The sequence below is a fragment of the Rhineura floridana genome, chromosome 6, assembly GCF_030035675.1.
Source record: "Rhineura floridana isolate rRhiFlo1 chromosome 6, rRhiFlo1.hap2, whole genome shotgun sequence".
In the NCBI taxonomy this organism is placed as follows: domain Eukaryota; kingdom Metazoa; phylum Chordata; class Lepidosauria; order Squamata; family Rhineuridae; genus Rhineura; species Rhineura floridana.
This window is the reverse complement of record NC_084485.1, coordinates 94495899-94510917: the sequence shown is the minus strand read 5'-3', so window position 1 is coordinate 94510917 and position 15019 is coordinate 94495899. Positions and strand designations below refer to the sequence as shown.

At 42.7% G+C, this 15019-nt stretch overlaps 1 protein-coding gene across 5 annotated transcripts in view; it reads left to right on the top strand.

Annotated features, from left to right (window-relative positions):
• Positions 1-15019, top strand: part of LOC133387733 (lanosterol synthase-like) — a 69380-nt gene that overhangs the window by 30351 nt on the left and 24010 nt on the right. For all 5 annotated transcript variants that reach the window (XM_061633128.1, XM_061633129.1, XM_061633127.1 and 2 more), the window contains 6 exons: positions 3100-3238; positions 6683-6791; positions 8518-8639; positions 10347-10443; positions 13762-13897; positions 14788-14896. In XM_061633128.1, coding sequence (XP_061489112.1) covers positions 3100-3238; positions 6683-6791; positions 8518-8639; positions 10347-10443; positions 13762-13897; positions 14788-14896 — 712 coding nt within the window. The remainder of the gene's footprint in view (positions 1-3099; positions 3239-6682; positions 6792-8517; positions 8640-10346; positions 10444-13761; positions 13898-14787; positions 14897-15019) is intronic.

The following is a 15019-nucleotide window of genomic DNA, read 5'->3' as shown; positions in this document are numbered from 1 at the left end:
GTCTGCGTGTGCGCGGTGAGGGGAGAAGCATCACCCCCTCCTCTTCTGAAGTTTCCGATTCCAGGATGGGGGATAGGGGAGGGGCTGATGGTAAACTGCCTCCCCGCTTTTCGGCTGTGAGCAGCCCTCCCTCTTCCCCCTCTTGCTCTGAGCCTGAAAGAGGGAGAGGCGTGAGAATGTCCAGGGAGGGCTCAGGCTCCCCGTTGCTAAGCGACCTTATCACTGGCAGTTCCTCTGTTTCGTCTTCGCTCCAAAGGGGGGAAGTTCCTCCCCCTTCCCTCTGCCATCCATCCGAATACTCTTCTCCCAACTCTCCGGGATCCAGCTCCCCGGGATTGGGACCCCAGCTCTGCCTTCCGACAATCCGCAAGGTTTAGGGTAATTTAATAGCACCAGTTTCCGGCGATTAAGAATTAACCGCCATGGTGGAGCAGTAGTGTGCATCTGTTCAGATGTGGCATTGGTCAAAACAGAGGACCCAGGTATTTGCTGCTCAAGAATATGATGTTGCAATGAGATGGTAGTTGGTGAAGGAGAAAAAGGTAAAACAGATGGTTTACAGGCCAAAACAACTTTATCATCCTCTCTAGTATCAGCAATCATAACGTCCTCTCTAGGGAGGGGTTGTAAGACAGAGTGTGTCGTCTCAATCTTCTTTGGAGAGGAGAGAGCTTCTAACGCTTTAAATGATTTAGTAAAATTCATTTTTCTGTACCGCTGAAACTTCGAGTGTTTAACATTCTTGCTCAGTTTAATAGTATTGGTTTTATTTCTCCGTATAGGAATCCTCGACCGTCTAGTTCTTCTACTGTTTAACTTTCCTGAAGGCTTAGTTATCATTGGGTATTTATATGTTTGAGTACCCTGTGAAATAACGCCAAATGAAGGAGAGTTTTTTCTACCAATTTCCACCAATGTAGTTAAACAGTTGTTAGTTGAAGTCAGAAAGTTCTTGATATGATCAATATCCTGGGCTAACATATAAAGCCACCATTCAATAGGAAGATTATCCGCCAAATCAGTCCGAGGTTTCTTGTCTTGAGAGTTCGAAGAATCAGATGAATCCAGAATAAATTGAGGAGTACAGTCTAGGTGGTCCGACGGTTGCTGAATCTCTCCTATTTGTGTTGTAGGAAGACTTGTTGGCAATTTGTCTTCCAATGAAAGATGTAGTCCAGTCTGAGTCAATTTTCCAGCTGCTGCTAATTCACTTGCCAAATCAGGGGAGGACAGAATAGGAGTATCTATTTGTAAAGCTCCATGAAGATCTAACGTCCAATCCAAGTGTGTGTTAGCTTGAAGGCAATCTGCTACATCTGGCTTCAAGGAGAGATTTAAAGAACTATTGCTGGCATTTGATTTCACACTCAGGTCAGCTACCATCCCAGACAGTCCCGTCTGTTCTTTAGGGGAGAAAAAGTTGGTAATCTTCGCTTGTTTTGATTTAAACCTTTCCACTTGAAGTGTTGACTCCAGAGGTATCAGACCTCGTTTTTTATAATCCAATCTGGTAAATACCATAGTATAGCACTTCCCCTTTAACTTGTTAGCTGATCAATAATTAGCAGATTGGAAAGAGAAGCTCAGCAAACACCAAGAGCAGACAAATTGTTGGCTATCGAGCAGACACCATGTTAACTACACTTCCATATCGGTCCATCTTGCTCAGTATTGTCTACAATGACTGCCAGCAGCTCTCTCTCTCAGGTTTCATAGTTTCCCGCTTCCTAGAGAAGCTGGGGAGTGAACCTGGTGCCTTGTGTCTGCAAAGCAGATGCTCTGCTGCTGAGCTACAGCTCTTTACCAGTTGTGGCCCATTGTGGTCAGAAAGGTGTTTCTGGTCCTTGAATGTGATCTCGGGTCTCACCATCCCAGTTCTTGCACAGGAAGAATGTCAAGACGGACAAGTTGTTGCACAGCATGGAGATGCACTCCATTTTCCTTTAGGATGGCTTTTGTTAATGGTCAGGATTACCCAGTGTCCTCCTCCCCATAGAGAGTCATGTAGTGAGGCGATCAGCTCTATCTGAAGAGCTGACAAGCAGACGCTCCGCTATTTGAAAGTGTCCATTATTTAAAGGGTAAAGTCCAGTCCAAGTCCAGTTAAAGATAAAGAACCATAAGAAGGGAGAACAGGGACCTTAACCTTGCCCATCAAAAGCACCTGGATGGCAGACTTTGCTATCAATAATAATCTGAGAAGCCTGTGCCTTTGCTTTTCTAGGGTGAAAGTCACAAGCCTATGCCTTTGCTTTGCATTAAAGAGATCTCTTGCTTTCTCTCAGGACTGGGGAGGGAAGGCTCCAATAAAATTCAGAGAAAGAGGAGGAGGAGGTGCCCGGTAGGCACCCTTTAATGCCCCTGTTGAAGCTGCCCCCACCATCTATCCCTATTCTTTCCATGTTATTTCTACCTCTGGTACCAAAGTTTCTGTTAGACAAATAATGCCCAGGAACGCATCATCTTTGTTAACTGATTTATTACTGTATTGTAATTATAGGAATTATTTCTAATTTTATATTTATACATATAAATTTGCATGTGGATATTTTCAACATTTGTGACTTTCTTTGGTAGTGCATTTCCTCTTTTTTGGCACTGTGTAGGTGGTCATCCTACCTCCCTGGCAAAATGTGGTATGCCTCACATGTAGTCAGCATTTCAAAACATTTGCTTGATTATCATTTTCTGTGTGGTGCCTGCTCTGTACTTGCGGGATACTGTTGCCTGGAGTGCTGTGTGAGCTGATCTGCAGCGGTTTGCTGAGTGAGTGTCCTTACCACTGGAAAGGAGGTTGGCTTATATAATCTTCTGGTCCCATATATCCTAATAGTCTAGATAGCTGGAAACTGCAGGAGAGGAGAGTGTTGTTGTATTCAGATCCTGCTTGCTAGCTTCTCATGGGCATCTGGTTGGTCACCTCCCCACCTGCCACAGTCCCAATCCTGATTACCCTCCCCTGCTATTTTGTGTGTGTGTGTGTTTTTAACCCAGTTTCATAAAATATAAAACTGCATTTAACATAATGCAACATTTGGCTTGTAGACACTCTCTTTAGTTTTTGTACATTTCCCTTACTTTTTGCATTTTGCTTTACAGAGTAAATTCTTTCCAGACGTACCCAAAGCCAGCACAGCCCAGGAAGCACTATGGAAAGCGATTCCATTCTTCTCTGGCCTGCAAGCTGAAGATGGCCACTGGCCCATGGAGTGCTCTGGGGTCCTCTCCCTTGCACCAGGTACAGTGACCATAACAGATTCACCACATGTCAGTGAACTGCCTAAGACACATCCTGTGCCACAAATTTATTTCTCTTTTTACTAGATAGACTAAGCAAAGCCTCTTAAAGTACAGAGCTGTTTCTATCATAGTAACATAGGAAACTGCCGTACACTATTGGTCCATCTATTTCACTAGTCATACAGCTGGTATAGCACAATGGGGAGGAGAGCCTGGCTGGGAGTACAGAGTCTGTGAGTTCAAATCCCCGCTCGGGTCTCCTGGGTGTCAAGGGCCAGCTAAAGATCACCCCCACAGTGAATGGCTCAGGGGTTATGTGCCCTGCCACCTGTGCAGCCGTGGGCAAGCTGCATAGTCCCAAGGAGCCCAGCTGCCCCCCAGCTGGCAGTTGCGGACAAAGAAGGGGCTGGCTTGTGCAGCTGTGGCAAGCTGAGCAGGCCCTAGCCAGCTGGGGAGGACTAGCCTCAGAGGGTGGCAATGGTAAACCCCCTCTGAATACTGCTTACCATGAAAACCCTATTCATAGGGTAACATAAGTCAGGATGAACTTGAAGGCAGTCCATTTCCATTTCACTAGTGTCAACACTGAACTGGTGGTGACTCTCCATGGTTTCAGTCAGGGATCTTCCCCAGCTCTTCTTAGAGGTGCCAGGGACTGAACTCAGGACTTTCTGCATCCAAAGCATGGGATACAACTGAGCTATGTCTCTTTCCAATGAAGCCAGAATTTTCCAGTAGCTTTTAGGACAAGGAGACCCCACATATGGCATCTTAAAGACAACCAAGGGCATGTATATATGTATACATACATATGTGCTGCAACACCTCCCTCCCATTACTGTATTTTTAATGTAATGTGCATTTTTCCCCGTGGGGCAAGCCTAGCTCTTCCTATGTTCAGAATGCAACTGACAAATATATTAATCAAATATTAGTTCAGTTTATTTTCTTGACTCTCTGTTCCATGCTTCAGGTAGGCTGCCTGCCTTTTTAAAAGAAAAGAAAAGTGAAAGTGCTAAATTTATGTTTATTCAATTGTATTAAATATGTTGTCCATTTTTTAAAAAAGAAGAGAAAAGCACAATCTTTTTAAAAAATAGCTGAAAAACTTCCTGAGACAGGGAGAGAAGGGGAGGCAACGAGAGGTGGTTTTATAGTATCCCAGTACCAATCAGCCAGAACCATGCACCAGCTAGCTTCTGCTGCTAACATGCTGAAATGATCTCCTGTTTTCTTGATCCAGAAGAGGATGGTGCATTTCCATAGTAGGCTCACATCTGTACACACCTTAAAGCTACAATCTTGTGCCCACTGACTTAGGGGTAAGCCCCATTGAATGAAGTGGAACTTCTGTGTGAACATATATAGAATCAGGATGTAACTTATTGTCACTTGAACAAGAGACACCTTATTAGATACCTGTACAATGCATTTGATGGCCAAACAACACATTATACTCAAATGTGTGTAACTGTAACTCGGTGGTGTCTGTTTTTGTTTTAAAAGGCACTTTCGGACAGGACCATTGAAAGCATAAAAGAAATGGAGACCCTTAACCGTTTCTCCTTCTACTATTCCCCTCACTCAAAGAGACCGAACAGACCATACATTTAAAGCACACAACTTTCCCCAAAGAATCCTGGGGACTGTTGCTTTATGAAGGGTAAGCTACAGTTCCCAAGATTCTTTGGGGGAAGCAATATGGTTTAAATGTGCTATAAACATATGGCGTGTATGCAGCTGAAATCACCCTCAGTGGGAGATTTGGAGCAGAGCAATCCAAGCTGGAAAGAGTTTAAATGCCCTTCCACGTGATGCCACTTCTCAATCACCCCTCCCAAAGTAGCTGGGAAAACCACCAGTTTTCTTTAACAAAAAGAATAATACGTTCCATGCATTTGTGTAGCTTATTTTGTTATATTTGATTTCTATTTAAAATGTTTATAGCTGCCTTTTTGTAGCTTGGAATAGCTTATATGAGATAAAACAGATAGTTAAGTTACAATAAAATGGGCAAAAAAAGTAGCATTTTGCCTATGAAACCCCATGCTATAAAAACCTGTGGGTTGTTCTTGTTTTGGTGCCTCAGGATTCTTTGTTCTAAATAATTACTGGAGGGATTTAACCTTGCCTCTGCTAAACTAGTTTTCCTCTTCTTGAGTAAGCAAAGATGTGTATCTTCTTTGCACAAGTCCAGCCTGCCTTTGGTCACCTTCCTGGAACAGTTTTCCTCTCGGAATTGCTTACGGTTAAATTTTCATCTTTTATTTAAAAAAAACATTTCCCCATGTTAAAGAAAAATAGGTCCAGCCTTTCTTACAAAGAAAAATACCTCTTTGGTATGTTCCAAACAGAGGGATAATCCATTGGGCATGATTCGGGCCATTGCTGGCACAATGACAGAGAGCTGTATGAGGAAGACATGGTTGCCACATGTGACCTGTGTACCAAGAGGGATGGGACAGAAATTTGATTCAGTTTTCATTTAAAGATGAACCTACTTTATTTGCACTTTCCAAAACAATACAAGAACTGAAACAAAGCTATCCTTCAAAATTCGCACGTCTCCAAATTTTGCAATGCAGTTCTCCAGCCAAATAAGGTGTACAAAAATGCTTATACTAGGGTAAGGTGTGTTTATAAATGCATATATTAATGAAAATAATATAGACAAATGCATAAGATTAGGGGAAATTGCTTTGTAAAAGTGTGTATACTAAAATGCTGATGAATGTTCCTGAGGACTTTTAAAAAATCACAAACTAATGTGAGAATGTGAACTGAACTTAAGACTGGAATAATAAGAAACTGAAATTGACAGATTCAACCATCCCTTCATGCAGAAAGTCCCGGGTTCAATCTTTGGCATCTCCAGACCGGAGCAGGTAACACCCACACCCAGAGCTTGGAAAAGTTACTTTTTTGAACTACAACTCCCATCAGCCCCAGCCAGCATGGCCACTGGATTGGGCTGATGGGAGTTGTAGTTCAAAAAAAGTAACTTTTCCAAGCTCTGCCCACACCCCTGCTTGAAACCTGGATGGACCAACAATTTGGAAGTACTCCACTGAGAAGGCTGCCACCTGCAGTTCAGTGGTTTACCACATGGGGGAGATGCATGCAGCTCCAGGCAATCACTTATTGTAAGCAGCATGCAGCATTCAATGGTGTGGGTGGAAATTATGCCAAAAAAGTGAGCAACTATTAATAAAATGCTATCTAACAATAGCTTCTAGTAAAGGAGCTGATGCAATGCTCTTTTGCCTGAACTTGCTAGGTAATGAAATCTTGGATCTTTTTCTTCTGTTTCAAGCTAGTAAAAAAAAGGGGGGGGATACAAAAGCACAAGTTATGCTTAGATATCCAAAGCAGGCGATTTATTGGCAAATCAGACCAAAACTGAGATTGCCAAGTATTATATATAATCTCTTTCATCAAACAGGTCTTTTATTTGCATGTTATGGTGCCAAGATCTTACTGCCAGAAGAAGTCAAGAAAGAGTTGCTGCGTTATATACTCTCGAAACAGCTTCCAGATGGTGGCTGGGGTCTGTGAGTAGTCTAAAGAGGGCATGAGCTTCTCTCTCTTTCGCTGGGACAGATGTTCTAATTCTATATCTCTGTCTTGGACTGGTGATGTAGTTCCCATGTGGAGGCTATTTCAAATCACTTCTGCATTCTGCTGGCTTCTGACAATGAGCTATACACACTGTGTGGCACCAAGGTAGATGACCAGAATGCAAATTGTGCTCAGTGCGTACTGAAGCTGTCCAGTTGTGGCATAGGGGGGAAATGGGGCATGGGGAGAGAGGGAAGGCTGCAATAATGGAGAAATACTCTCTGACATTGCTATTGCCTTTGAAGAGCAACATCTGTAGGAAGTATTCCAATTGATGAATGGTCTGGTAAATCCAGGTTGTGTCCATCCAAAAACTGTATCCCTTCAATCCTATCATGAACCACTTAATTTGCATGCAAAATTGTTCAGGGTTTGGCTCAGCACAAGATCAGCTTTATTTGTCTGGACTAGTACTGCTCGTGGGGGACAAAAGAAGGTTGGGAACTGTTGACCTGAAGTTCAATGGGGTGAGTTTACCCCTGAATGACCAGGTCCGCAGCCTCGGGGTTGTACTTGATTCCAAGCTGTCCATGGAGGCTCAGATTTCGGCAGTGAGCCGGGCAGCTTGGTATCAACTACACCTCATACGTAGGCTGCAACCCTACCTTCCTGTTCATCAGCTCCCACTGGTGGTACACGCCCTGGTCACCTCTCGATTAGATTACTGTAATGCGCTCTACGTGGGGTTACCCTTGAAAACGGTCCGGAAACTACAACTTATACAAAATGCGGCGGCTCGACTACTTACAAACAGTCGTCGCCGGGACCACATCACGCCAGTGTTGTTCGATCTACACTGGCTTCCAGTTGTTTTCTGGGCCCAATTCAAGGTGTTGGTATTAACCTTTAAATCCCTATACAGTCTTGGCCCAGTTTATCTAAAGGAGCGCCTTCAACGCCACCAATTATGCCGCCTGACAAGATCGGCCACACAAGGCCTTCTCTCAGTCCCGCCAACCAAATTAGCTAGATTGGTGGGAACTAGAGAGAGGGCCTTTTCAGTGGCGGCCCCTACCCTCTGGAACTCCCTCCCACAAGATCTTCGGCACACCTCTTCCCTGAATATGTTCCGAAAGGCCTTAAAGACCTGGCTTTTTCAACAGGCTTTTGGGATTTCTGGGGAAGCTTAATGTTCTTATGATTGAAATGCCTCCTACCCTGTATTGTTGTTATCTTAATTTATATTGTTATATTGTATTTTATTGTATTGTATTCTGCTGCATTTTATTATATGTACGTCGCCTAGAGTGGCCATCGGCCAGATAGGCGACACATAAATTAAAATTTTATTATTATTATTATTATTATTATTATTATTATTATTATTATTATTATTATTATTACATCAACTGGTACTTGGGTTGCTGAGAGGATCTCAGGCCCATGCTGGTGGGGGAAGGGGGAATTCAAAGAGCTACATATCCTTCATTAAGGCGTTTTTTTTTTTTTTTAAAGCAAACAGAAAACAAAAGAATGCCTTCTGTAGTGTCCAGGTTAATGACTACCTGGCTGGGTATATGTGAGGCAAATTCTCCGAGAAGTTTTTGAATTGAAGGGAATGCACCAGAAGAATGGAGACTATAAACATCAAAGAGATTTTTAAACATCCAGACACACTGGTCTCTTTTCTGATGGTTCTTTGATCTCTCTTAATGATAGCCATCTTAAGGAACAGTCAACAGTAGTTGGCACAGCCTTCAATTATATAGCTATGAGAATCCTTGGACTTGGACCTGACCATCCAGATGTAGTGCGGGCTCGGATAAATCTCCATAAGAAAGGTAAGCAATCAAACCAGAAATCTCTGGTAAGACTGACTCAATCCATAAGCTAGAGAGTAGGGCCCAAGAGAAACTGCAGGCCCTGATGTTGTACAATTATGTGGGAGCACCTGCCTCTTCTTATTTCTTCTTTTTTTAGTGGGTCCTTTTACTTCTCTATAGGTTAGAACATGGATAACACTCCTATCATCTGAAAGAAGATTGCCCATCATGATTTTTTTCTTTCTGTTATTTCCTCCTCTAAAATTTAGGTTGGGAACTCTTGGGGGCAGGAATCTGCCCTTTTATCACTCTCCATAAAGCACAATATGCTTTGGTAACATATTATTTGATGATTATAAGTACTAGGCATGAGGAAAATAAAAGCCCTGCCCTCTTTACTGCAGTAACATTCACAATGGATTTAAATTTAAAGACACAGGGGAAGAGAGATGGTCATCTCTGTTTGAATACAGGCTGAAAAAACACACATGTAGCATATGGTTCGAAGACAAGCAGAGCTCCCAGATCATCTCTGGATAAGTTGTGTAGTTACTTTCCAGTACATAAAAAATGAGGAGGGGGATTCAACCCATTCAGAAATATTGCACTGAGCATAGCTGAAGGTTGTGCAACTGCTACTGGACTTGATGGAACTCCATTAGCCCTTTGCTAAACAGAACAGAAGCCGTCATTGCTGACAGTTTGGCTCACCTGTTCAATAAGTAGATATCCCTGGGTGCTGTGTTGATATATTTATTACATTTATACCCTACTTTTCCTCTAATGAACTCAAAGCGGTGTCCATGGTTCTCCTCCTGTAGTCCCTTTTCCCCCAGCACCACATTCCAACTGGGAACAGCCTTCTATGCTTCCCTTTGGGGTGCAGATGCTTCCACTTGTAGATCATATTCTTGTATGTTCGTGGCACATTTTTTTTGGATCTTCCATCGATTTTTTCCTGGGTTGTCATATTTTAAAACAGTTATATCTAATGAGGATTATTTGGTAGAACTATTGTAACCAATGAGTGACATTCAAAGAAATAACCTGTCGTGCAGGCAGTATGCCTTCAGGCGATTACCACCATTGTTTGAGGGGAAGAACTGGGACATCCTTGTTGGGCCTGCCCCTCCCATCATGTCCCCATCACCTGGCCCCACAGCCCTTCACACAAAGGTCTGTCTGCAGCAGGGAGTCTGCTGTGCTTGTGTGGGCTTCCCATGCATTTTACAGTCCTGCACAGTGAGGGTTCTAATTGCAAAGGGGGCCTACACAGGAGCAGCAGGCTGCCTGCTGTAGTCCTTTGCTCTCCAATGAGTGGAGGGTGGCAGGGCCAGCAAGCATAGCACCTTTCTCCCCCTCATATGACGAGGGCATAATGCCTGCATCGAGCTACTGTTTGACAGGGTTAAATATGAATGAAATTGCACTTCTTATACTTACGTTGTCTGCTATGGCTGAGAGGAGAGCTGAAAAACCACATGTGATATGTCTCTCTGTAAATAATTGACACAATCCTAGAAAACAAAAGAAAGTTAGGATTAAATGTCTTTCTTATGTTTCTGTGCAGAAGAGGGTCTTTCCAAATACATTTCCCTTGCCCCTTTATTGTTTTGCAAGGCAATCAGCATATCTAGGTTTTCACGGGCGGTTTCTTTGACTTTGCTCCCTTCAGTCTCCAGCATGAGATCTTTGAATAAAATATTTTGATGATTCTCTTTCCAGGTGGTGCTCTTGGAATTCCGCATTTGGGTAAAGTTTGGCTGGCTGTTATGAATTTGTACAGCTGGGAGGGAATGAATTCACCATTTCCAGAGTTGTGGTATGTGCTCTAAAGTTTATTGATTTCCCCCCCCCCCACCATCAATCATGTGCCGCCAAAGAAAGGTCTCTGCAGCATTATTACTCAGTGGATAAATCCTTCACTAAATAACAGTGACTTGGAAATGGAGACTTCTTGTGTTAATTTTCACCACTTGTGTCTGTTTCACAGAAACTATTCCTCGCAGGTTTGCTCATACAGGTCACTCAGATGACAAATATCTACTCACATGCGTCAGAGTGAGGTATGCTTGGAAGTCCAGAACAAGGTTGGCGTACCTATTTCTCATTGATAAATAGAAACATGTCATGGATGTGGCATATGGTCCACCTGAATGAGCAAAAAGGGCAGGGAGTAAATGGCAAGTTGTAGCTCATAGGCCTGAGATATGACAAAGAGTGTGTCCATCTTAGGACTATTTTAAGCAAGAGGTCATCAGAAGCTTGCAAAGGATTCTAGATTACATGACTACTCTAAATGTGGAACTACATGGATAAACTAATGATAAGACCATTTGGTTTCTGTGACTAGTGAATTCTTGTCTATCACATATATTTTCTTGACAGGAGCAATCATGGGGAGAAAAAGAGGTTTTTAATATATGTATTTGTATGTATAATAGCTTGCTTATGTGCAGCCATCTCCAACATGGTGCTGGGGATCCCATGGTCTCTGCCTTTTTGATGGGCTTGGGATTACAAAATGCAACCACTGAGATGCTGTTATGTGCCCAGTAATTGGAACACATTATACCAGTATTGCACTGGTTACCTATTCATTTTCATATTCAATTTGAAGTGCTGGTATTAACCTTTAAATGCTTTAATGTTCTAGGATCAGGTTACTTTAACTCAGGAGTCACTAAACTTTTTGGACTAGTGGGCACCACAGCTTGGAAGCAATTCATTAGAAGTAACGAATTACTTTGAATTCATTACTTTTTTGAGGAACGAGTGGATAATTCCTTTACATTTTGATTGTAATAGAACGAGGAGTAATTGTATTACTTTTGAGGAGTAATTGTAATGTTTCCAGCATTACCTTTGGGCATTACTTGGGGAGGAAGCAGGGGAAGTCTTCTGCTCCTCTGATTTGTGGATGAAAATCATGTGCTTCAGATTGGGCTTCTGTGCAGCCTCGTTCTTCCCTCGTGCTCTGTGGGTGAGTAGGAGGTGACAAGGGAGGAGGTGGAGAGTGAGATGGGGTGGAGTGGAGAAAACAATTGTTTAAAAAAATGGATGGTGGTGGTGAAGAATGGAGTGGAGGGAAAAAGGAGCCGGAGGGCAAGAACATGGATAAAGGAGGAGAAGGAGGCAGCAGCAGAATGGAGATAAAGAACTGTGGAGGTGAAAGATGACAACATGTGTGTGTGTGTGTGTGTGTGTGTGAATACTGTGTTTGCACTTGGCACACAAAGTGGCCTCCACCACTCTCTCTGGCTATTGTGCTGCATTTGCAGTATTTAAACTTTTTTGCATCTCAGGAGAAAATGTTGTCTTGGGTGAGTGTCCCTTAGTTGGTGGCAGGGCAGGGTCTGGGAGGTGGTTAAGTGAGAGTGATTATGCTTGCTGGCTGAGTGGGGTGGGTTGTACTTGGTTTGACATGCAAAGATCTGAGTAGTGGCCTCTGTCTCCCTCCCTCCCCACCTCCCTTACCAGCGGAGAGACCACCATTGCTATTTTATGGATAAAAATAATTATTCTACTGCCTCTGTATGTGTGTGTTTATTTTTAATGTTATTTGAGGCTACTTAGATGTGCAGCAGCCAAGGCCAGCACCTTGTAGGCATTTTTTTTAAAAAGTAACTGAAATGTAATTGTAGTGATTACTTTTGAGAAAAAGTAATCAGTTACTTTCAGAGCAACCGCAATTGTAATTACTACTTTTTGGGGCCATGTAATTGTAACTGCAATTTATTACTTTTAAAAAGTAATGTTCCACGTTCTGGTGGGCACATTTCTAATTTTGAGGAAGTGCTGTGGGTGCCAGTCACAATATAGCTGCCATGGGGCTGTAGCTCAACACAAAATGGTTGCTATGGATGTGGCATAATACAAAATCGCTGCTATATCCAAAAGAACAGAAAAGAGACAGGACAAAATGGTTCCGGTGAGTTCTCCTCCCATCAGTTGTCCCATAAGTGAGGAAAACACACTTATATCAGTTACAGTCACCACCACCACACTCGCAGAGAAAAGCTCTTGACACCTCTTCTCTGTTCAGAATGGATGGGAGGATATGGACATGTTCAATTTAGTGGCTTATCCACCTGGAAGCATTACTTCAAACTAAAGACACTGTTTTTACCTCTATTTTCTATTTGCACTGTCCACAGTAAGGGCTGAATGCCAGCTGCAAACATGGTGTTTTCTTTCACATTGAGGGGAAGGATCAATTATGCAGTTTCCTAATGACCATGCCCTCTAATTTAACATTTCCACTCCATTTGGTTGCCTGGCAACTGGTTCCATTTTTTTTAAAAAAAATCAGAAGTGCAATTATTTGTATTTTCACTGGTACAATGCAGCTGAAATACAAATCTTTGTTTGAGCAGAGTTATGCTTTTGCACACAAGTTGGTATAAGGCAAGCAGCACAGAGGAGAGCAGCTGGAAGTTGCTTGTCAGCTTACAGAAAATGAAATGAAAGAAGAGAGGAAGATATAGTGGGCATGGAGAGGGGAACAATTGACACACCCACCTAAAAGAAAAAGGAAAGCAACTGCAAGCACTAGGAATATAGTGAATATATTTTTTCTTCCCTTTTTGTATTATCAGTGGATTGGGTTAGAATGGCTTTACAGAGGGAAAACTGTGTCATAGCTTCTGTTTGCCAGTAACGTAATGTGAATGATGCAAATTAAAAGGAGATGTGAGTAGCACCAAAAACATAGTAAACCATCTTGTAGATGAGTCCTAGGAGAGTCTGAGCCTCTGCAAACAGGAATTATGCAGGAAGAGCACAGTCTTTCATGCTTCATGGATTTTTGGGGGGATATTTGCTGAGACCTTTTGTGGGCCCCATAGAAGGCATTTTTGCTTGCAAAAATGTGTATCTTAGATACAAAAATACATATATGAGTATAAAAATACATGTCTTATGTGAAAATGTGTATGAATTCATGAGGAGTTAAAAAAACAAAAAATCTGCTGTGGAAGTGGAGTGAAATTAAGATTGGAAAAATGAGGAACTAGGAGAAAGTGAAATGGACTCATCCCTCCATATATGTGAGCATGAACCAGCCCTCAGTTGTACCCCTATGTCCAAGATTCTTGCTATTGCCTTCCATGAACCTATTTCTACCCTCTTTCTGAAACAGGCTCCTCCCTACATGGATACCAGGCCATCCCTCCACTTTCTGGTGTCACGCCCGCCATATCACTCTTGTGATGTGCTACTGCTATGCCACCCGCCTGACTGTGGAAGAAGATGAATTGATCCAGAGTCTAAGGCAGGTAAGGCAACATTCTCCAAACATCCCCTCCTTCTCTAGCAAAGTGGAACTATCATACTCACTCGTATATACATGAGGGATTGCTTGATTGTATTTAAAGTCCACAGGACATCCCTTTCTCTCTGTCTGTCTTCCACCCCCTTTCCCATTTTTCCTGACCTTGCTACCCTCATTTGGATGAGAGTCACATGAAATTAGGCCAAAGGCCCTAGGGTCACTTGTTTTCCACCTCATCATGTCTATGGTCTTTGCATGGGGAATACTAGGTCCTTCCTTACATGCCATTTTCCATATTAGGGCAAAAGAGGAGCATTATGCCAAGCGCAGAGCAGCAATGTCTCAAAATGCCGTGGGAAGATTTGGGGGGATAGGAGGAACACACTAGTTGGCCATCCCAATTCTAAGGAAAATTAGCTTTGGGTGGGATAATTTGGAGTGGAGATGGTGCCCATGGCATCATCCTGACACACAAGTTTCTCCACCCATGCTTTTATTTTAATTTCTTTTAGCGTGTCAGTACTTCCAGCTCCACAGAGCGCTCCTTTAGCCCTGTGCCTCTTCTCCTAAAAGCTGACAAACAACTCTAATATTGCTGCTCCCACACTCTTGGTTTGATGTCTTTTTCTTTCTCCCTTTCTTTTGGGGTGGTGAGAGGGATTTTCTGCTCCCCTCTTCAGAACGACTGAAAATCAATCAGTGAAGAACTTAAATTTCCTACAGTGGATTCTCTTCTTAGCACAAAGCGTTACATTATGGGGGTACAGAACAGACTTTGCCATGCCAACATGAATTTGCTCCTTTTAAAACATCTGATATGACATTTGTCAAGTATACCCATATCATGCTCCTTATTTACTATGAAAGTCATTTCGCTTCATGCTTTCTATCTAGGAAATTTATGTGGAGGACTTCTCTAGCATTGATTGGCCAGCCCATAGGAACAATGTTGCCGAAACCGATTTGCAAGCTCCACACAGCTGGATGCTGGATGCTGCTTATGGTAAATGGTGTTGGAAATGGCTCATCTTATTTCAGGAGTTCAGGCCTTCAATGTAGGCTTCCGAGGGTTTAGATGATATAGACAGGAAGAGATTTCTGGTGGTATTTGTAAACAATTTTAATC